Below are 24,080 nucleotides of genomic sequence, written 5' to 3'. Positions count from 1 at the left end.
CGGACAGACTTGTAGAAAAAATAAAAAACTTGGCTAGGTTAATCCCACACAGACTAATTTATATTATGGATAGACGTGTGTTTAAACAAATACAAGGCATGCATAAAATATCTCCTGATTTGGGAGTTAGAACAATGATGGAGCGTATGAGCACCAGGTCAGCCAGGAAGGCAAAACCTCTGGAAGCCCTGGGGCCAACCTGACTGCAGGTGGTACTCTCAGGCCAGCTGTAAGTCATCACTGTTCTTGTTAACTAATCAGAAGAGGAGAATGGCAAAGTTCTGCTGGTTTCTGGTTATTTTAGACTTAAATTTCCCCCACGAACATGATCACGGAGAAGCAATTTTGTGCAAGGATGGGATAGCCAAGCATATTTGTTTAAGGCTGATGCAACAGATGTGCTTGTAGCTGTGAAATGTGACCTTGCAAAAGCTGTCTTAGCTTTCTCACATGGGAAGGAAAACTCACGTGCATGGTGGTCTCCTCAGTTGCAAAGGCTAAGGTTAAAAAAAAGTCTGGTCAGGGTGATCAGAAGGGAAGAAGTCACAGAGCAGAGGTAGGTGATGATGGTACTGTCTAGTTCTTCTGTAATGCCTTTCACCAGGAGACCCCAAAACAGTTTGTGACAGAGAAGGAGCCACAGCTGACACAGGTAAAAGAGAATCCCTCTCCTCTGTTATATCCATTGTGCTCGATGCGCCTTATACAGATCAAAGAGAAGCAGTTAAGTCAGGGCTTGCTCTAGTTTGTCACTGTTCTCAAATGTTTTGGACCAATGAGGAGAAAACAATAAAATGTTTCCTGCCTTGCTATACAAAGTTAATGACAAAGCTGTGAAGGCACCTGATACCTAATATATATTGTGAAGAACTAACAAATGTGTTGCAGAAAATTTCCAGCTGAAACCCAAACAGGACCATTTACAGATGCTTTACTGAATAAAAGTGCCAAATCTTAGGTTAGGCTTTGGCTGTGGACCAAAAATACTTTCCACGAGAGGTGATTATTATGTATGATTCATACAGTGAGTCCACACGAGTAAAAATAATACTGCATAGCTCTTAGCGTTCAAAGTGCTTTTACATTTTCAAAGTGCTGTGCAAACGTTAGTTAATTAATGGCATAAAGTAAGTTACATTTTTGTGCTTTTAGCATTGACATTTTGACAATAAATGGTTTTGGAGACTTTGTATGCATCAGTGCGTTTGAGCAGCTCTTATAAATTGTGCTAATGTTCTCAATTGTACTTGAGCTATGTCTTAGTAATTTAGATGCTTTTTATCTGATGTTGAGCAGATAGAGGAAAGGATTTCTGTAGGATTTCAACATACCATAAATATGGTATTTTCTTGTCCTTTCTAAGAAAATGTAAATCTGTGCTTACTCGTGTCTCTGTGGCCTGTATGCTGTGATCTGCTGCAGAAATTAAAACATTGGTAAAAGTCAGAAACCACTAAGGCATCATTAGCATTCCAGCTGCAGAAACAGAACTCGGTCTAGAAGATGGATTTTGTGGAATCGGTGTACCCAAGGTTAGACATCGAAACTTGGTAAAACGCTGGAACATCTGCTGGCTATTTTCCGAGAACTGTCATCCCATTAGCTACTATTAAAATCAATTGAAAACCAGTCCCTGAGAGATGGATCTCTTTTTTTCCCTTCCCTATCATTGTGAAAAATGCTGGCGTACAGTTGACATTTATATCCCGGCAGATTTTTTTTCTAAACAACCTATATTAAAGTTGCAGTATCCCCTGTGGAAGACATTCATTAATTGTATCAAGCTGCCTTAATGACCTTTCACATGAGGACGATTTGGCTGAATCACAGAGCAAGCTCACATGCCAAATCTCTAACCACGTCTCCTCTCAAGCATATATCTTCCTTAGTGATCCCAGACTCCCACAGGTGCAGATATCCTGAAAACAGACTCTGAAGTGCAGCCATTCCCCGAGCTGACCCGCTCAACTTTTTGAGGAGTAAGTATTTTGTATCAGATTTTCTTGTCTCGCTGCTCATTGCTCCTCCTGATCTCCCTTCTGAGCAGCAAGAAACACTGCAGAGGTTGTGTTGAGATCATACTGACTCCTGACTTGGTTTCTTTCCGGATGCTGCGCATCAGACATGACAAATCTGGTGAAAGTAACTCATCACATCACAGTCATTCTTATTTAACAAAAACACGTGTTATTTTGTTGTACCTATTGAAGTGTCTAAGGCATTAATAAGGTGTAATTGTAACTTTAAGAAGTGACTTTCTGCAGAAGAGAAGAAAGAACTTTTGTATAGGAAGGAGAAAAAAATATATATTTCTTTAAATTACATTTACGTTACCTGGCATCTACCTAACATGCGTTAAGTGAATGATCCTGAGTTGATCTCCTTTTTTGAAGAGACTCTGGAGTGAGCATTTGGGGAGCAGGAGTGTTTTTTCTAGCAGTACTGGAAATTTAATAGCTTCCTCTTCTGCCTGGTTCTGTCTTTTTGTGATGGCAAAAAAGATTATCTCTAGCATTAAAATGAGAGTTACAGTGTTTGAGAAAATCAGCCTTTGTCCTTTAGAAATGGTCTTTAATAGCTTGCATTAATGAGTTTAATTTGATCTATAAATGACAGATAAGTTAATCGTAAAACATTTTCTTCAAGGAGAGAGATAAAGTAATATTTATATAAATGAGATTCAGTCCAGGTTTCAGTATGAGCAAAGACTTCGGAGCTGTTTCAAGTTGAATGATGTGGCTTATACTCTTCAGAAAGCAATTTTTTTTAGAAGGGCTCTTTTTTTTTTTTTTTTAAATCTACGGTAAACCTTTTGAATAAGAGTTTTGCAAACTCTGCATCTATATACATTGTTCTTCTATAGCCTGGATAGCAGGTATGTTATGCCTTCACTTTGCTCCTACAACAGGAGTTTTAATTGCTTTAATGGGGACTAATTGCTAACTTTTCACACCAGTGTTATCTCTACCTACATTCTTCCACAAATAAAGTGTAGAGAATATATGGAAGTGTTGGGGAGGAGAGTCAGGTTAAGTGAAGATCAACTTAAAGTGCAGCTTTTATGACACTTGCTGCATTTTTGAAAACGAAACTCTACTCAGGCAAACTTGATGCCCAAAACGCTGCTGTTGTCCTACCATCGGGGCAAAAAAGCTTAGTTGCACTGATCCAAAGCCCACTTGAAGCCTGTGGCTTTTGGATAAGGAGCGCTGCTGTAAGATGAAGATGAGTGATTAAAGAAGTGATGGCGAGCAGGTGAAATACCCACTGCTAGATTCCTTCAGGAATTGCTCTCAATTGCATTAGGTTTGAGGGACTTCTAACTTAAATCATGCAGGTTTTTTTTTTTGCAAACCCACCTAAGGCAAAACCTTCCAGCTTCTCTGGGTATTTGTGTGTTCTGATATGAGAGTCATCTGGCCTCTTTTGATGGAAATACTTAAGTAAGTTGAAATTTAAACCAACTTTATAAGACCAAGCCAGAATTTTTTCCTCTGTCAGTCATTTCAGAAGTGATGTGAAATGCCCAAGTGACAGCAGTCACCAGCTGTAAAATACCCCACCTCCACACCTAGGCAAAACCTTTGCTCAGCCTGGATGAGAAAATTGTCGCTGAGTTTTATCATGGCTGCAAATTTACCCTGCTTGTAGCCACGCACTTAAAAGTTATTTAAGCCATCATCTGCTGCTTCGAGGAACTGCTTCTCCTGCTCTTTCTTCTGCAGCTCAAACATTGATTGTGCCTCCTCAGGAGGCTGTGCAGGGCTTTTTGGTAGCATGGCCCCAAAAAACCTTTTGTGCCCTCGCCATGGGATCCCAACATGCTGCGGCAAGAGGGGACACCCAGAGGGAGGGAGGCAGAGCTGTCGGGGACCGATGGCCATGTGGCTACTGCTGCAGACGGACCTGGTGGCTTCTCCTCCTGGGACAATGCCTGCAGCAGCTGCACAGCAGCAGGGAGCTCTGCTTCGCACAGTACGAATCCCTGCTGGTCCCCAGCCTCGGGCAGCTCTGCCTCCCGCTGGGGCTCGCTGTAGCATCCAAACCTGAATTACTCATCCGTCTAAAGTGTAGGAGGTACCACCACTGGGTCTCCCTGTGTGGTGCAGATCAGAGGCTTTTGAAATAAAATCAGAGACTTTTATAGTTTTCAGTGTTGCACAGCAGCTGCAAAGATGACGGCAAGGAGGAGATCATGTCTCTGTTGTCAAGCATATTTTTTTTTGGAGTGGTGGACTCTGAACAAGCAGTGATGTTTCTCCTGCTGGCCCTGGGAAGGAGTATAAATATTGGTACTGGTGTATATTACTTGACACTACAACAGAACAGGGAAAAACATCAAGAATACGAGAATTTTTTCCAAGTAATACCTCAGCCTTGGGCGGGGGGGGCAGAACATAGCATATTCTGGGAATGGATCTGCCACAGGTTGGATGCTCAAACAGGCTTCAGGCTCTCATAATTATTGGGAGATTAGGAGTATTTAAGCCAAAATGGTTCTAAAAAGATAACGAACGAATTATGTTGCAAGGTAAAATATGGGGCAAAAAGTTGGCTGATGGGATTACAACACCCTGCTTCACTGTATGCCACAATCTCTTATCTCATTCAGCGGAGATCCACAATGAGGATATAATGATAACTTAATGTAAGCTGATGATTTATCTCCTCAAAAATGCATGGTAGTTGTAAAACTGTCTATCAGATATTTTCAGAGTACTATCCTTCACAAGCCCTTATTTAACGCAGTTATATTTGCATGCATACCCTCTCTTCACATTTGCCATTTGTCACTGAGATAGCAAATTACATTCATCAGAATCCATTCATTCCCCCGGTTTCGCTGAATACAGGATTATCTTGGCTGTGTCAGCTGCCCTATGACTGGTAACTGTGAAAAATGGAGGTCGCCTTCAGATATTCCAAACATGTATCTTCAAAGGACAGTAGGTATTAAGCTAGAAAAGATTAATGGGCTTTATGTCATCGTGTTTGTGTGGCATAAATGTGGATTGTGCAGATTGATGGATATCTTGGTAAAAACAAATGCATTTTTAAACTACTCTCTTGCCCCTTTCCTGACAAGTTATAGTGACCATCAAAAGAAATATACTGAGGCATTGCCTTAAATCCTAGACAGATTTTTAAAGTTTTTTTCACCCCCAGGAGACTGAAAAACTTTTAGTTGTTGGCCAAAGAAACCACCATGCGGTCTGTTAACTATAGGTTATCTGGTCTATCTCTGTTGACGTTAGCACTAAAAGACTTCCGTGTCTTATTTGTCATGCAATCATGTCATACATAAGTAGCTAGGACATGAGCAATTTTGTTGTTGGCTATTTCAAAATTCCTCAGAAATTTTTGTCATAATTTCCTATTTAAAATCTGAATTGTTTCTTGAGGACAGCCCTTCTGCTTGTCCGGCAGGTGCTTTTTTCTCAAGGAAAAGTAACAGCACAAAGAAAGTCCATGTCCAACAAGGAGGGAAAACTCTACCTGTCCTTGGGTAATACACTGCCTTAAAAAGGTCTTGAGGGCAAGGAGTGGACTCTCTCGGGGAGGCTAAGTAACCTTTACAAAACAACCGACGTATTAGGAAAAAGAGTTATCATTATCGATTCTCACAATAAATGGGTGTATTGATAGGATGTGCCAGAGGGAAACCGGTGGAGTGCAGCGAAGCTTGTGACCTTGGCTTGTGACCATTGATAGGATTTTTTTTTTTTTTTTTCCTGTAGCATCTTCACTTGAGAGAGAACAGGAGAAAAAATCCCAGGGTGCTGGTCTAGCTCTGCTGGTCTCGTTCTTTGTGACCTTGGGCACGTCAAATATCCACGTGGAAGCAAAACTCTATCAAAGTTTTGCAAGACTGTAACACTTAGTTTTGTTTGAGATCTGTGGATAAAAGTGCTTCTCGCCTGGCAAGTACTATGGTTTTCAATGTGGTTCGGTCACAGGGAGATAGGATTATGCCACAGCGATAACTGCAGTGGTGCGTCTGACCCCCGTGCGATCCTGGGAGCAATTTGCTCTCGTCTGCTGAACGTGAGCAGAGCTGCAGGAACAGGCGCGATAGAAGGGAGCGATGTCCTGACCACGTTCAGAATTTATCTTGGGTTTCAGTGCTAAGTGTGTTGCTACTGTGTTTTGTTTGAGAGGCAGGGATTGTTGCAAAGCCTTATCTAATGTTCCTTTGGGATGTTTGCATTAATATTTTAAACTTGTAATGAATTTCTGATGGTGGTTGGTTTTTGTTTTTGTCTTTAAATTGCCTTTGGACTTTTAATTATCTTTCACTCCAAGCAAAGTGTGCTTTCACTCATGAGTAAGATATTAAAGCACTAATAATAACTTTCTGTTTTTTAACTTCAGTAAGACCACCATAGAAAACATTCCACGCTATTTGTGATAAGCATAAATCATTTTATAATTTATGTGTTTTGTATTATTTTTTCTTTCAGTGACTGCTTAAGTAATATGATAATTTAAGTAATAGTTGCTTCCTTACAGCTAGTCCTTGATGAGTGTTTGCTCTTGATGTGAAATTGTAACGCTTCATTAATACCACTACTTGCAGGAGGCTTGCAGTAATGTGGGTTTTAATTCAAATTTTTGCTTTTGAATCAAAGAATCTTGAAACTCAAGTCCATGAAAATCAAAGAGCTTTGTCCTGAGAGGGTGTGTCTTTCTCCTTCCACCTGCAGGGCTGCAGGGTGATCCTAGAGGGTTCCTGTTTGCCTGGAGCTTGGCTCATTTCAGTGGCTGCAAATTCAAGTTAAGAGTGTGTTTCAGCTCAGGCCTGAAGGGGAGTGGAGCTGGGCCAGGTGTACGGATCTTAAAGCTAGGTGAATTTCTTTGTGAACATCATCGCACAGTTCATTGATTGTCAAATTTGCCACATCACCAGTCTGACACCTCTGCCCTGCTTAAACCTTCTTATGAGGATGGAAACGGCGCCGAAGCTTTGTATTTGCCATAAATACTGGACTGAAGTTCTTTCTGAGAGTAATTCTGCAATTATAGACCATGATGTCATGCCGAAAGGAGCAGACAGTCAGCTAGGCTCTATGCTTTAATGGTTTCTGTGAAATTAGTAATAATACTAGGAGGCTAAATTTTAATTTACGGTGCAATGAAATGAGTAGTTTTCATAGGGCCAGAAGCATTCACCTTTGGAAGGGGTGTGTGAAAACGTCTGGCCTTGACCGCAACTCATTTCCAAGTGGGATGTGGCCCTCTCTGCTCTTTCTTTCGGTCGGGCAGGCTGCTATCCGCACAGCTGGCCAGATGTGCACAGGGCTCGGGAAAGGCAGCGCCTCTGGCGAGGTGGCTGACAGCTGCTGCGAGGGATATGGCAGCTGCCTGGGTTATTTTACAAAGCTGCTGTTTCCATCTGTTAGTTGGTTTGCCATAGGATTACTAGAGGATCAGATCAGGCAGAGGTTAGGCTGACGGGGAGACAGTAAGCATCAAGAGCATCACTTACCAGTACTTTAAGGGAGCAGAAACAGGCATCAGTCTCTTTGAAGCATGCCTCTGCACAGAGGGAATGCAATGCATCAGCTTGGTGCTGGGCAGGGAGGAACCCTGGTGGAAAACCAGGAAACAGAGGTAGAAAATGGGGTCCCTGGTGATTAGCAGGAGGGGTGCGGCCTTCAGATATCAGGCTGAACCCCTACCATGGAAATGGAAGAAATTTTATACAGTGGGCAAAGGCCAGGTAGGACACCCATAGCCTGACTCTACAGTGCATTATAGATCCTTTTCTCCTTATTCTCTCTTTCCTGCCATTGAGGTTTTGATTCCATGAGAACATGTCTTGAAAAACTGACTTGTGTGGCTTTGTTCTCACTGGTCTCCACATGGGAAGCCTTGTCAGGCAAGGAAAGCCGCCGAGGCTGCCCCAGCAATCGTGGTCTGAACAGAGGGGAAAAAAATTGTGGGAGTTTGGCGCAACAAGGGCTCAGGGCCTCTTCATTACAGGCACTGTAGTTGAGGAGACTTAATTGCTTCAGACAGCTCCGAACTGTGACTGTTAAGGATATGTTTGAGAAAGTATCTGAAGATTTAGGGTAATGAAATTTGAATATCAGAAGAATTTTAATTCTTAAGGAGGCAAATGTTATTTCTGGCGTTACGGGGTATGGGCACTGATCCAAGCACGCTGAAGTCAATACAAAGCCTCCGTTTGGCTCCACTGAGTTTTGAATTAAGTCCACAGAATGTCTGATAAACTAAAAATGTTAGAGCAAGCTTCTGGTGTTAGCCATGTCCTTATGACAGTTGGTTCTGGTGGGATCAGATAAGCATGTTTTGTAAAAGAGAGAAGCTACAAGTAAGAAGAGAGACTGCTGCTTCGCGTCCTTTGTTGTTTCTTACTATTTTGATTTGGGATTGGAAAAAAGTTTTTGAAAAGTTGCAGTTTTTCTCTTGTGTATTTTCTGGTAAGATTTAAATTATGATCAAACTTATTATTTTGTATAATAAAAGGTTGTCAGCGCCTGCTGGGTAGCTGTCTCGGTACTGGCGATAGGCAGGGAATACTTGGAAGTGCTGAAATGCAGTTGGTTGTATTTTCATTGAGAGTTGTTTTATTAGGACACAAGTGGCAAAGACATGGAAACATTCATTACATGAAGTAGTCTAAAATGTCCCGTGGTTGGTTGTCTGCTTAAAATGTGTGCCTGATGTATGGCTTGGCACCTGTGTATACACACAGCTATGCTTTTGACTGCGTTTGGCATGTCCTGTGGATCACGCCCGCCTCTTTGTAGTGATGTTTAAGTGCACAACTGAATATTGCCATCCCTTGAAGATTGAAGGAAATTAGGTCAGAGGAATCAGACAAACTTGCCAGAGGGCACAGTGAAAGAACTAAGACAAAAACAGAGACGTTTTCCATCCCAAAATGTCTGTAGGTACCGCCACAGAGTATAAACTCCTCCCGTATCAGTGGCCGTGTGTGCAGACACGCAGTGGGCTCTCCTCCCTTCCTTGTGTACGCAGGTGTGCGCATACTTCGTGTTGGTTAGCAAGCTGGTGCTGTTTCTTCTTTTCACAGAATCCCTAAGGAGCAGTTTCAAATTGCCAGAAAGCATCAGCAGACTTATTCGATTGTGGCTTGGATGTGGCAAGCCTGGTGGTCATTTCTCCAGGCAGCACACATCCACCTTCTCGCTCCACTGGCCTTCTGTGGGCAGAGCAGGGCTGCTGCGGAGGGGTGCAGCCCCAGCGCTGCCTGGAGGTTCGTGGGACCCCTCGGCAGCTTCTCACAGGTTGACAGTGCTGCTATCGAGACCGGCGCTGCTTTATACCCTACAGAGCGGTTCTCAGTGCCTGAGATTTGGCTGCGTCCTTGTGAACTGCTGGCGTTAGTGGCTGAGTCGGGGTTTGCTCCACTGCAGAACAGCCTGAGCCCCGTGAGCCACGCAGAGCCCCCCAGAAGTTGGCTGGTCCCCATCCATTGCAGCTAATGGAACCACTGGGAAGGTACCCTGCTCAAAATTAGAGGGGGCCTGGTGAGGAGAGCAGGTCCCAAGACAGACAAAAATAAAAAAAAAAAAATCAGTGTAGTCACAGCTTCAGGCTGTGAAGCTGCCTACTAACTGAGCAGCTCATGCAATTTAACTCCCTTCTTCCTGTGTTGCGGCACTCTTAATTTTGGGGTTCTTTGATCCACCTATTCATAGCTGTGAAGCGAGCAGAATTTAATCAGGCTCTGACAGGGGACGGTTGATTTTAATACTGGCCTCCTAAAAAGAGCTGTCGATCAAGGATGAGCTTTAATACCTTCAGCTTGCAGCTCCTTTAAACTTCTGCTGCAGCTGAGTGGTGCTTGGTCAGCTGTGGAGGAGCCGGGCACCTACAAAAGGCCCCGGGGGCTCCTCGGGGGACTCCCTCGGGGTTCCTGCCTGCCCTTTGCGTGAAACCGCTCATCAAGCTGGCATTTCCCAGCCACACGAGGGGAGAGCTTTCCTCTTTGAATGGGGAGTGCCTTTCATAAGTGCGCATCCCAAAAGGCCTGCTGAGCTTTTGTGAGCCAGCCGGAAAAGGAGTTCTGGATTGACTCAGATTAAACCTTTGCTTATTGTAGCTGGAATGGGAACAGCGAGGACAAGGGTTACTTTCTGTACCTAATTTCAAGTTATTTTAGTTGGGGATGTTAGATAAAATAGTAAATGACTGGCAGGATGATAGAATATGGTTTAATTTCAGATTTACTATCTGCCAACACATGCCATTCAATCAGATAAACACAGGATTTCAGCTGTCATCACAATACCTTATGCATACTTAAAAATAGAGCACTTTTTCTCACACCAAGAAGAAATTGAACAGGTTTATATATAGGATGTATACAGTCAGGATGCTGGAAATTTTGAAATAGTGTGCCATTTCTAGAGAGATTCCCTATCTTTAAATTAAGCAATTATATTAGAAGTAGTAGAAATTCTCAGGATTGCAAAAATTTTATCATTGTCAACTGCACAGAATAAATAAAAGTAAAGGAAACAGCATGAGAAGTTGAAATATATAAAGTGAGGGAAATGTCTGTAGTATTTACAGCAGAGAATTTGAGACCGTATAGAGGGCAATACAACTCAGAACTTCTCTGCATGGGAATACAATTCCTCCTTTGGTTTATAAGCTCCCATCCTTGCTGTTTAGTCTGTCCTGGTGCATGTATTGCGCCTATCGCTGTCATGCTTGAATGTCTACTCTGCTCGGGAGTTGCAGTTAGAAGATGGCTATCTAGGATTGCCCAGCACTACCCTAAATTGGCTTTTACAATAAATGAAATTTACACATTCTCCATCTGAAGCTTCCATCCTGAAAACACACAACTTTGCTTAAGTGGAAACACTTATATAGGTAAAATGTTGCTGTATAAACACTTGCCACTGATGCTTTACATTATAAATACAAAAGTATACAAATGGGCTTGGCTTTTTGGCCCATGCGCTTATCCAGTATTTGTTGGTTTCTTTTTTATTTTAACCCTTGTGAAGAGTAGTTGATGACACAGTCCAACATTTTGTTGTGGTCTAGCCTGGTGTGTTTATGAGAGCTGCACAGAACAGCTTGTTTCTCTGAAGGTCATGTGAACAAACAGCAACAGGCATTTTTCTGCTCACAAGTCCGCTGCCGTGCTTCCCCAGTAAGCATCCAAGCCCAAGCTCTTCCCTGCTGCCGCTTCTCTTCTGCTCACTAGCCTCTTTATTCCTTAACGCCTACATAACCTGTACCTTCACTCTAATATTTCCTACCTATTTTGCTCTTTCAGCTTTTGAAGTTGGCTTTGACTTGGAGATGTCCTTGTTAGCAACCACTAGCACTCTCCAGAATAACCGATTATTGCCTGCCCTTGTTCCCTTCTTTATTCTACTGGCTGCTCCAAAATGAGCTCTAAAATGACAGCCTGAGCTGCTCAGCATAATGGTATCTTTGAAGCCAAGACTTGTACTTTGCTTTGAAGAGCAGCTCTATCAAAAGGACAGCATTTCCTGGTGAACATAAGGGAAAGAAGGCACTTTTTTTTGAGAGTGTTGCTCCTGCAGGTTTTTCTGCTGGGGCGAGGCTGGTGCATTTCATAGCATGTGCAAAGATGCTCGTGAGCAGCTCTGCTACAACAGACTGGCTTATTGCCCACGGAGACTTGAGGATAGCAAAATGCTGAATTTCCTATTGCTCGGTTGTCATCCCCTTCTGGTTAAGTTCTCATGCACTTCAGAGAAAACCTTGATTATTGGGTGGCGGGTCCTTTGGCTCAGCCTTGCGAGAGTCTTCTCTACTTCCACCGCTCCTTCCAGGAGCTGGGTCTTGGCTGAGGAGGCAGTTTGTGCTGGGCTAGACAAACAGATAAAACAAAGAAATAGCGAGGCTAGAATGAAGTCAGCGTGGGTGTTTTTCAATCTTAAAGGCTCTGGAATTTAGTTTGGTTTTCATTTTGTTTGGTATTTTTTTTGTCTCTCTCAGAAAAGCCTTTCACATACAATGATGTCCTAAACAATTTATTTGAAATCATTGGTGGGTGGCGCACACATTACAGGCTGTGGTTTCATTGATATGCTCAGCCTCACTAAGTAGATGGCATATTAAATGTTTTATTTACCCCGTGTGCTACCTGTCATCTAATCAGCTTTTGTTTTTGCTGCATTCTGCTTGTATTATAGCAAGAGTAAGTGGTTTCATGTAAATTAAAACCACATGAAACCTTTTAAAGCCATTTAAAAATACTAAATGGTTTTGCAAATAGGTTTGTCCGACAAGGATTGGAAAAAGAGCTCTTTGCTTACCCATTTACTCTTTTGTATGCTTATTAGAAGCCCCCCATGTGACTCTTTCATCAAACATTGCATCCTGGTACTCATCTAGAATGCCAAAAGTCATTTATACTGTGCTCAAGAGTGGTTTGCATAAACAGGAGGCAGTTAACAAAGAATACAGTTTTGAGCTGTGATTGCAAATGTTATTTTATAAATTACAACACAGATGCACAATGAAGTCAAAACATGCATTCCTGTGATGTTTTCTAGCGTGCCTGGAGCATAAAGCAGTGTCGGTATTAACTATTATTGCTAATGCTGCATAGTTTCACTGTGAATAATTTTGTTTCTTACAGGTGGATCGTATCATCTTCTGCGTCTTTTTGGAGATTGACTACAAAATTTTCAAGAAGAAAATGGGTGAATTTTTCCCTATAGGTAGGTGTAGTAATTGAGTGCCATCTGACTTGAAAAGATGATGTAGAAATAGACAACAGTTGGCATCTTTTCTTCTTTCCCTGCCTAAGCCAAATATTAAAATGTGAACTTTCTTTAAAGATCAGCTGCATGTAGAGGCCATGATGCCGGAGAAACGCAGACATTTAAAATTTGTGAACCAGTAAAGCTGTTTTGATAATGCTTTTGCAAAATCAAGCCTTGCTTTTGTATGCTCAGTATGAGTAGTTTGTTCATTCCTTATCGTAACCGTATCTCCTCCCAAAACCTGGTGCGTGGCACTGGTTCTCTTGACTCTGAGAGGAAAATCATTTGCACTAATAGTAGCTCCTAGTGGATACAGCGTATCTGTGAACTATGTGCATGCTTTGCTCTGTCATTAATGATGCTGGTAGGGTTTCTCTGGGTCTGAAGAGATAATACCGCAGGGGTTAGAGCCCAACTGTGTCTGAATGAGAACTTTAAACTTGAGCTGTCCCTGTGCAAGAATGAATTGGAGAAAGATGGCTCTCACCGGAGCACTTGGGAAATGTTAGCCATTCATCTTACGTTTCACACAGGAGGTTACTTTCTAGAATGTAAGACAACCTGATAGACAGTAAATTTGTTCACACCCCTCCCATGCCTGTGATTTATTTTTATTATATATCATTAGAAAACTGTTAGTGTTTTTTTTAATCAACCCTAACCTTCTCCCATTTTATTTTCAATGACATCAGTTCTACGATATGTGATAAGATCCCAATTTTAGTGTTTTGTTTTATCATCCCTTTCACAAGTGACAGTCCCTTAAATACTCTGCATTCTGTCTGTCTGGTGGAAAGGGCCTGTGAGTAATAGGAAGCAGAGCTTTGGTGTGTTGTGAGAGTCTCAGTTATTTCTACAGGAAATTGTGATGTTCTGTCTCATCTTGCTAGAATAAAGATTTTCGTAGACAACTTTGTAACCTCCAGTTTGCAATGATTGGCAACAAAAAACTAAAAATCCATTGCATTATTCTGGTAGCATGGAATGGTGTCTATCTGCGGAATAATATTTTGGGCTGGAGCACACTGAATATGCACTTCAGGCTGCATTCATGTCTAATCCATTCAGTGTGTGCTTTTTTTAGGGGACAGGGGTGGCAAATATACTTCAACACATAAGACAATGTGGTTGTAGCCTGCCTGCTGTTGCTGCTTCTGTCTCTGCCTCTGCTGTTCAGATTAAGGTGGAGTAAGCTACTCTGTGTCAGTTTGTCAACAAATTATAGTATTAATACCTTCATCAATAAGGTCTTTGAAGTCCTAGATGAGTCTGGTATTGTTACTACAAATGTCAAGTCCGCCCAGGTCTGAAAGACCAAGAGACAAGAAGATGCTTCAGGTGCTGAAGCAGGACAGATCCAAAGGGGAAAAGAGAGGAATATGGGAGATTTATTTCTTTTTTGGGTTGTCAAAACCTAGCATTGTTGAACGCCTGAGCAAAAAGGACCTGTGTGGTTGGATGTCACGGTGTATAAAGACTTCTAATTGCATTATGCTACATTGTGCAGATGATCAGTTGTACCATAGTTTTAAAAGCATGTTTATTCTCATGCATATAAAGTTTTTACTTTTTTTTTTCTTGAACTAAAACTGGCAATTTGATACGTGACCATAGTGAGGTGGTGGTGGCAGAGACCATTTTAGTGCAGCACCATCCAGCAGTTTGCAGCTGATCCAGTGCCTTTGCAGACAGTTCTGGAGACAGATGCTTTATTTTTCAGCGGCCACAATTTGCTATGGATTTCTAAAAGATCTCAGGACCTATTTTCATAGGCTTCATAGGTTTTCGGTTCATGACTAATGATTCCAAATACCAGTTATGATATGCCTTAATGATGCTGGTTTCCAGAAGGACCTAAGTGTCCACCAGCTGATAAGCTGGAGCTTTAAAAATAGCTAGGCTGACTTCTAAAATCTTCTCCCTGAGTCAGTGAAGGATTTTCTATGACTAGATCAGTAGTCAGTGATTTGGGAGATCTGATTTTAATCTCTTGTATCACCACGGGTGTGTGGTGTGCTCTTATAGGAGTCACTTAGATCTTCAGCTTGTGAGGAGAGAGGCAGAAAAGATGTGTGCTACCAAAATGACTTTCAGTTAGTGTCCCTGGAGAAAAGATCAGAGTCTGGGTATCTGTCCTGGAGGAATGCCCCAAGAATTAATATTCAGGGTCAGGCTTTTTTTGCCCTCCTGAAGTGGCACTTCTCTGCTGGGTACCTTCACAACAACAGATGGGCTGAAGTTGACCCCATCCTAAATTGCCTATAGCTGAATGGTGACAGCATTGGCTGGAGGTCTGAATGGTTATCACCAAATGACTATCATGTCTGCTGTTTGTTCCTTTTTTCTCTTGTGAATTGGTATCTGCATTTAACTCTAATATAGGTTAGACAAGTTCTCTTTGGACTCTCCACCTGTAGGGATATTCTGTCTCACTGCAAGACTAGTTTCTTGCACAAAGAACTTAGTGTGATTCTGTGTGAAGGAACTAGCATCTCTCTCTACCTTTGGCAATAAATTCCTGATATTTAAGCTCTGGAAGGAATAGCCACAATTCTGCTGGTGTTGTTTTTTTTTGTTTGTTTGTTGTTTATTTGTTTGTTTTTAAAGTGAATCTATTAATGTAGTGAAATGAAAGTCTTTAAGGAAAGACTTGCTGTAAATTTGAGCTGATAGTACACTTTCTGAATGTTCACAGGAGAGAATAACACGGAGATATTACTTTAGGCTTAGAGGAAAAACATTGAGACATTTTAAAATGTGCATCTCACATTACGAAATACATCTACTTTAATAGATGTGGAAAAAAATGCTTAGAAAGAAGAATATATTCATGGAGTTATATACATAAATAGTTATTTCATTAAACCTGGTGCATTAATAAATCCAAAAAGACATCCAAGTGCTTGAGCTAGTCAAGTGATAATGAAATGAAGCTAGAGTTACACCTCAGTGCATTAGAGTAAGTGGAATATAGATATAGGGAAATTGTTCCATTAGTTGAACATATCATTAGACCTATTTTGAGAGTGGAATGCCAAAGAAATTAGTCGAGTAATAGTACTGATATTAAGACAACTGCCAAGAACCTTGTCATTTGCAAACTTTAAATATATAGGGGAAGAGGCAGACTTCTAAGTAATTTCATACCTTAGGAGTGTAGCGTAGCTGTTCATTAACAGACCAGTTGTCACAGGCTCAATGTTTCAGATCTAGTCTCAGTAAGCAGTAGCCTGTGCAGAACCTGAGCCAAAGCCGGTGTGCTCTAAGGGGAAGCAGTGCATAAGCTTTAACTCAGAGTCAAGATCTCATCCCTGTGATGGCCCAGAAAAGTTTTAGAAGGTAAAGGTCCTGATCCACACAGAATTTAGTGTTGAAGCACTGGGGTTTTGCTGAGAAGTTTTTGTATGCTCTTGTTGAAAAAGAGCAAGGATGAAAGACTCTGTAGGACAACCAACCTTCTGTACTTAAAATGAATCACTGTTTTAACGTAATAGGTGAGGCAAACAGCGATTTTTTTTTTCCTTTTACCAGTTGTGTCCTATCTTCTAGTGGAATGAAATAGCTCGGATATCCTCCCTTCAGCTGTGTTGGGAAATTCTCTCTGCTTAATCTGAGATGATGTCTTGCCACATATCTTTCAGGCAAATAAAATGCCCTTGCCTGTAATCCTGGCTCAGATGCGTAGTTCTTACACTGCTGGATTCATTGCTACTGGTATTATGCATGAGCTTTCCGGGAAAGCAGCTGATACTCGTATCATTTTTTCTTTTGGAATTCATTGTTTCTTCTAACACAATTCTATACAGAGCCTGGAATCTAGGCATTACTTTTATTGCTAAATATATATTTATAAGACCTACCGGAAAATGGTATAAAAGCAGTCTCCCTTGAAAAACTTTCCTTACAGTAATACATGTTTCTACGATGCTATTCATGTGAGTAAAATTAAGCACATTTGTAAACAGTTGCCAGCTGGAGGCAAAGACACCATATTTTTCTCCTGTATTCTGTGTATACCTAACTACTTAATATGTCAGATAGATAATCTTGTGGGGACCTTCGGCAAATGCCTATTTTTCATGGTGACTGTTGTATATTATGAAAGGTTTATTTTAAATTGTAATGCTTAAAGTATTTCTAAATCTACCACCTGTTATCAGTGGATTGGAGTGGGTAATCATTTTTTCTGAAAATGTTCTTTAGACAAAAATAATGTTATAAAAGGTACATATTGTGAAGCTGCCGCATTCCAGTTTATATTACATTCTTACTAGTTTAAACATAGTAACAAAATTACTTCACTAAAGCATTGCTAAAATTGTTAGAGAGGAGAGGTTTGCACTTTTATTAGGCCAATTGATAGATGGAAGATGCAAGCTTTTAGACTCCATGTCCTTTCAGAGCTAATGAAAGGATGCTGAGCCCAAGAGCTTGTTCATTTTTTCTGAGCCATATCAGTTGGTGTTGAGAGAGAAATTGCTTCTTGAAAAACTTTCTCTCCCTTCTATTCCAGGTTATCACATTTATTCCTTTTTTTGCCTTTTTTTTTTTTTTTTGCCTTTACCCTGGTTGTCCCCTGTGTCCAAAGCAATGTGGATAAGAACCACTGTCCCATATTAATCCTTCCGTTACTTCAAGAGGATGCACAACTAGGAAGTTGTGCATAAATGTGCAAATACATTATAATTGCAGAGGAAATTCATTGTTAAGAGATATACCAGGCTTGAAGTCAAACTGGAAACTGTCTAAATGCCTGAATGAAGGGCTTTGTGTTAAAATGGCAGATCCCTGCACTAATACGTGGGTGAACTGTTAAGCAGAGATTGTAATTCCTGAACTGGCATTGAGGAGCGTTGCCCTCTCCTTTTAATATGGCACTGGGACTACAGCAGGCCTCAGCGTGAGCAAAAGAATCATAAGTTAGCCTTTCATAAGTAATCCTGTATCAAATGGGTAATTCGTTTGATAAATTTAGCCTTTCTATTTGCATTTGCAATGTTCATGAGCAGATTCGTTGAGTTAATTTGTCACCTGAATGCATTCCACAAAATATTTTTCATAGGCTCTGTTTTACTGCGTGGATAGGTGCCAGATGGTTTACTGGAAGTCCCTGATATCCTTTATTTGAGGTCTCACCTGGGTAGGGGTTTGCCTCGTAAGTCACATGGCTGTGGTTTCTGGCCAGTTCAAGCCTCCAGGGCCAGAAGCTCAGAAGCACAGTTTGGGAAGTCTGCAGGCCCATTGGCCTTCTCCTCACCACCAAGGGCCTCCCTGAGGGCAATGATGTTGGCAGCTACTTTCTCTGTCCCCAGGCAGAGTTTTCAGGTTGTATTCACAGCTGATAACCACCTGTGTCTCTCGCAGGTTTGATCTAGAGGACTGTCAGGCAGTGTTCCCCCCGTCTGTAGTGTTCCTTGGCAAAGCTTTAGCTCCATGCCACCATTTAATGTTCCGCCCAGCTTGGAAGTCAGTGGGGGGGTCTCACGTTCAGGTAGCGACGAGTGAGGACTCTTTGGTGGGTGGAAGGGACCAGTGGTTTTGGCAAAGCTGTGTGGCAGACAGATGGTGATTTCACATGGAGGGGAAATGTTGGCTGAGTGACAGACAATACAGATGTTCAAAATGTCCCCCCACACTCCTTCAAGCTTTGTTTATTTCGGAGGATGTCATCCTCAGATAGCATCTTCAGGCCCAGTCCCTGAAGGGCTTTATTCAAAAAAGCTGTGGAGGTGGCACAGCCCCACTCTTTGCAGTGATGGTTCCTTGTCCCTTGGTAGTGCAGGCATCAGAGGAAGCACCACCTGTATGGGGAGCTGGAGGAGCCCGTGCACCAGAACAGGATGCTAGCTTTGCTCTAGTTCTCCCTTGCAGTGCATGCAGGTCCTGACAAAGTGCACTCCAATGTGAAAAGGATGTTGTAAAAATTGTTCTTAATCCAGAAGTTTCATATAGCCGTAAGGCTTAGAATATCCACCTATTTCACCATGTCTGAAGCAATTTACCTCATAAAAATCTCAAGCTAAAATCTGAAGGTGATCGTAAAACTGTGAGATGAAGTTTTTCTAGGGTCTTCTGTCTTCACTAGGCACAACAGTGATGGTGCCAGTCCTACCCCACATTGAGGTTGTCTTTCTTAGCTCCTCTGGCCAGTGTCTCAGTCTTCCAGATCATCTGTAGTGCAGGAGGATGAACAAGGAACAGCTCAAGAGCAGTGCTTTGGAGGCACACACCAAGAGGGGGTCCCAGCTCCTTCTAACATGACAGTGGTTTTCCAGTACTTAATGAAAAGCGAATGGGGAGTGCTCTGCTTCGGTCTGAATCGTAACAAGACTTCCCTTCTGAATTATTTCCTGGCTGTCTGCTGACAGAGCAGTGCTCTAGTATTTGGCTGTGTTTTGAGTATCGGTCACCTCAGGCCTGGGGCTTGAATCCTCTGGTTGTACATGGTTTGACAAGGGCTCGTGGTATTGTCTGCTGTAATATGGTCTGTAGAAAATTGTTTGCCTCGTCATTCTTGATAGTAGCAACAGCACTGCTTGGATCAGGATATGAACAGGGAATGGAACTGTAGTGTACTTCAGTGCTATTGCTAGGAGCTTTTGGTCTGCAAAGTGAAGTAACTGCTCCGTCTTTTTTGTTTTCTGTGAATGTTTTCCTTCCCTTGTTTTGTGAGAGTGACGATAGAGCCAACAGCGAGCCCAGGAATCAGGGGAAATGGCTGTTTCTAAGTATTTGTCAACTTGCTCTACAGTCCCGAGCTCTCCAGCTCCTGGTGGATAAGGGCCTCATTGAAACAGTGAGGTGGCAAGTGATGACGATGCTCTTTGAGGTATGGGGGTCGTCCAGATGCAAGGATTGGGCTGCTGCATGGGAGAGGGCAGGGAAGACGATGAGCACAGTAATTACAAAGTGAATATGGAACCATTGTTTACTATCTCTTGTAACACAAGGTATCCCCAGGTAATGATGAATCAGGATGACAACAAAAAGGAAGTTGTTTTTCACCTAATACATAGGGAGTAGGAACACTTGCTGGGAGGTGCTGGGGAGCATGTAGGGCTTTGAATACAGCTGAAAGGAGGATTAGCTCAACCAACAGAGGCCTGGTCCAACAGTGGCTATTAATCAGCGTAGTCTATACGTAACCTTATGCTCAGGAAGAAGCTGCTAGGGGGAAGGGAAATGTGTTGCTGTTCTGTTCAGTCCTCCGCACGTGGATGCCTGGCACGAGAAGGTAAACAAACATAAGCCTTCTCTGCATAATATCTTATGGGTATGCATTTTTGAACAGGCATCTTTTTTTCCTGCTGCATTGCATGGTGTTGTATCCCACATAAAACATTCCAAATGCATTTCATGTCATGTTCAAAAATATCCCATCCTCTCCGGACACTGATGCTGAGTCACTTCACGTGCTTGAGTGCTTCTAATTGCCAAGGATGCAGTTAAATTTGTGTTTGTCTCATTTGATTGCCTCTCTCTTAGGTTACCGATGAGATTTTGTTAGAAGCTTGTATCTGCATGTGGTGACACATTTCTAAAACATAACATTTTGTGAATACTGCACTAGCATATATGTGGGTGAGAAATCCACTTTAGCATTTGTGTAAACAAAACTCAGTTGTTTTCAGTATTTTAGGGCATGGAACAAAAAAGGAAGTTCTGAAATAGGTTCTTTTTTAAAAAAGTATGCATACTTTCCCGAAGAGTGCCTCGTGCCTCTTGTGTAAGGTAGAAGCATCTGGGAAACAGAAATCCAGATCTGATCCTGGCTGTGAGCACCACTTCCTGCACTGGAACAATGTTGTCCAGTTCACTCGCAGTGGGAATGGCAGCTGCTGCATCTCCTCTGTATGCAGCTGGGGCTCATAAGGGTATATGTATTTTACTGCAGATCAAGTGATACGATGCATAAAAGAAGCCATCTACGTGGTGACAAAAAGAAAAAGAAAAAAAGCTTTCTTAGAAGGCTGGTACTAAGGATTTCTATTTGATATGGTTTCAAAAGCTACAAACATTTTACATTCAGTGAGACTCTGGTGTTATGGGACTGGTGTAGCTAAGCAACACAGGAAGAAAAACTGCACCGATGCTGCAGTAAGGCCAGGATGTACAGTGTGTATCAGTGGAAATGTCTTTATAATCAAACCAGGCTAAACAAAATTTGATTAAACTCGCTTAGTGTCAGGTGGGGGGCCTGTGTAGTGCCTTTTGCTCTGTATGAAGGATTATGGGATACAAATGCTCAGAACCGAAAGAAGCTCCACATCTCCTTCCAAAGCAGAAAAATGTGTTATTTTTGTTTGTTTGTATTCTTATTGTTGTTGAGGCTCTTTTTATTTTGCCATTTTTTGGTTACTTCATTGTTGTTCTTGCCATTTTCGTTTTTGTTCTTCCTCCTATGTGCATTTGAAGATGAGGGAAAGCTTTATGGAAAAGATGTTTTTACAGGTAGAGGTGCTAAGAGTCAGGCTGGGCTTAGTTGATCCCATCTGGCAGAGGTTTCCAAATCTGCTTTTTCTCAAAGAAGATGTTCCCCTTTTCTGTGCTCTTGGTCAGTCGGTTTTAATCTGTCAGAGGAGAGCGGAGTTGGAGAGGTCAGAACAATCAAAAGAGCTTGTGAGCTCCTACATTACTGTGAGCCTTGTATGGACCTACAGGCTTTATCAAGCCCCAGGGTGTTCTTGTGTGTCTTATTATGCTACAAAAATGGCCAGTCTTTTATATTGAGATGGAGATAGAGTCCGTATGCTATTACGAAGATCCTGTTGGGTAGTAGCAGTGGTCCTGCGCTATCAAAAAGAAGTGATTTTCAATTGGAAGTAGACTAGATGAATGATTAGAAAGCTTCATAAGGCTGTTCATATAATTGCACAGATAGGTGGATGAAGCTTTGGGGCAAAGTTTCAGAAAGACAAGTGTAGTAAAGAAGAATAAGGAGAGTAAAAACCCACTCGGTCTTTTCCACTTCTGGGAATCTGATGTTATCGTGGTTTAGACAGTTTGCAGCAGGCTGGTACCCTGATCCACACTGCCACCTGATCCACAATTTGACAAAAACCTTTTCATTTGAGCAAGTGGAGACTGCCCTAAAATGGGATCCATTTTTCTCCATGTCTTGAAACTCGAGTACCACACATCTTCTGTTACTCTGGTGGAAAATGTATGGGCAGGTCGTGAAGTTCCTGCTAGGCAAATGCTTGAGGGCAGGAACTTTTTCAGCTGGAACCCTGTTTTAGTGTAACAAATAAAGCTCAGTGGGACAGCTGCAGCTGTCAGTGCTGAAAACTTTTATGTATTTTTAATTTTTGTTTTGAGGCATCGGCAGTATAATCACCAGTTTGTCCCTTCAGCCTCCTGTGCAGCTCATCTCATTGCTCCGCTTGCCGTTGTGCTGTGTATACAGGCTGCAGAGGGGAGTTTGGGCCATCTCACCGTGCTCTCCCAGCCCCTCCGGCAGTTACCTTTAATCCATGGAGCTGCTCTTGCATGAAGGTGCAGGCTGAGACATGTGGGTAGGCTGGATATCAGGAAGCAGCAGGAAGTGCTGAGAAGATGGACAAATACTGAAGGGTGAGACGAGGAAGCTGAGGAAACGTAGAAAGAGGAAAGCAGAAAGGAGCCAGCAGCATGCAGTACTGCGGGGGGTTACTGGGAGCCTGGGATGCAGGTCCTGAATGCAGATCAGACAGCTGCCTCCCGCAGCTTGGAGCTGGCCCTCCTGTAAGGGCTCTTCAATGCATGCACGGTTAGAAATAAAAGGTTTTTATATAGCACTGACTCTCAGCATGCTAACATGAAGAACAATGTGAATAGAAGTGTGAGCAACAAGGAGGAGGTTTAATGGCTTTGGGGATTAGCAGCAGTATTTAGAGCCTTTCACCTCTTTGTTCCTAACATTAATCTTAACACAGATTCATCGTTTTAGCCATCTGGCTTGTGTTTGTGTGTATACAGTGACTAGTGAGACAGAGAAAGAACCTGACCAGCAAGGCAAAAGTAAAAAAACGTATATGACAGAAGAAGGCATCTTCTTCTGTGTCAGTAGGAGCAGGTACAGTGCAATCATTCTGTTTCACCAAGCTCAGCAGGTAATGAGAGAGGAGAATGAAAGAGTAGCTAACGTCTCTTGATACATGAATCTACCACAGAGCCTGTGACTTAAACAAATGTGTGTGTGCTGAGCAGCTTGCACCCAATTGCAAAGCTCCATGATCTTATGAGATACAGTTAGCCCAGATAATGCGAGAGTTAGAGTGCCGGTTTCAACAACAGGTTGACTCCGCCCTGTAAATTATTTTATAGTTGACTAGAAAGTGTTCTCCCATACCTTCCCACCTTCATTTTATATACCATAGCCCAACCGTTTTTGGAAAATTTTGTGCTCTCAAACTTAGGAAATGTTTTGGATTAGATGGCTTCCTTGTACCCTAAGTCTTGTAAATACTGATGTGAATTTTCTTGGGAGTGGGCTGACCCTTGCAGGAAGTCACTGTCAGTTTCTCTCCCACTCCAGGCTGCAAGGTCTGTTATATTTGTCCAGCAAGAGCCAAGGTAGCACTGCCCAAAATCTGGAGTTTTAGTTAGGGAAACCACGTGAAAGGTCACTGCTCTTCTCTGCCAGACACAGGAGTAACCAAGAATGAGTACATGTGTGCATACACTCAGAACATGTTTTCCTATTAAATTGAATTTTTCAAGAGCTCTTGAGTACAAGTGAGTTACAGAGGGCCTCGCCTCTGTGCTTTCAAATGTGAGAGTTTGGGGAAGGAATACTGACCATTTATCTTCAAGGAAATGGTTACTGGCATCAAAGATTCACTCTTGGGTTCTTCTGTGGTTTTACTCAACTTTGCTTTGGGACTGACAGTCTGGTTTGCTTCGGTTTGAAATATGTATCACTCTACAAAGCTTATTCTAGGTGGGGTAAAAATGTGCACCGGGAACATGAAAAATAAACCTAGATATTACAGAGCTGATTTAAAGCAATTTTGGCACTGATTTAGCCTTATATTATGTATGTAGAGCTTCAGTTAAAAAAAATAGTTTTATTTGCTTTTACTTCTTCATAACTGGTAACCCAGAAACTGCCTGTAATATCATACTTCTGGGCAAAAAATGAAAGAATTTTGGATATAAATTTCTAAAATAATTGGTTTTGGCATAGAGCTGTGACAGCTAAACATGGTGTTTATCACTTTAGCCAGCCACACCAAGGTCAGTGAAAGAGACTGCTTTATATATGACAGAGAAACACTTCCACCAGATGCATTAATAGCATAAGAATAAGAATTATAGACACGTGAAATGACTGGGGAGTGCTGTGTGCCA

General features: G+C 42.0%; 1 protein-coding gene across 10 annotated transcripts in view; it reads left to right on the top strand.

The window, feature by feature from the left end:
- Positions 1 to 24,080, top strand: part of MACROD2 (mono-ADP ribosylhydrolase 2) — an 861,442-nt gene that overhangs the window by 763,799 nt on the left and 73,563 nt on the right. For all 10 annotated transcript variants that reach the window (XM_080587154.1, XM_080587152.1, XM_080587161.1 and 7 more), the window contains one exon: positions 12,623 to 12,704. In XM_080587154.1, the coding sequence (XP_080443280.1) occupies positions 12,623 to 12,704 (82 nt within the window). The remainder of the gene's footprint in view (positions 1 to 12,622; positions 12,705 to 24,080) is intronic.

Source organism: Anser brachyrhynchus (genome assembly GCF_964034855.1).
Source record: "Anser brachyrhynchus genome assembly, chromosome: 3".
NCBI lineage: Eukaryota > Metazoa > Chordata > Aves > Anseriformes > Anatidae > Anser > Anser brachyrhynchus.
This window is presented reverse-complemented; position numbering and strand designations above follow the sequence as displayed.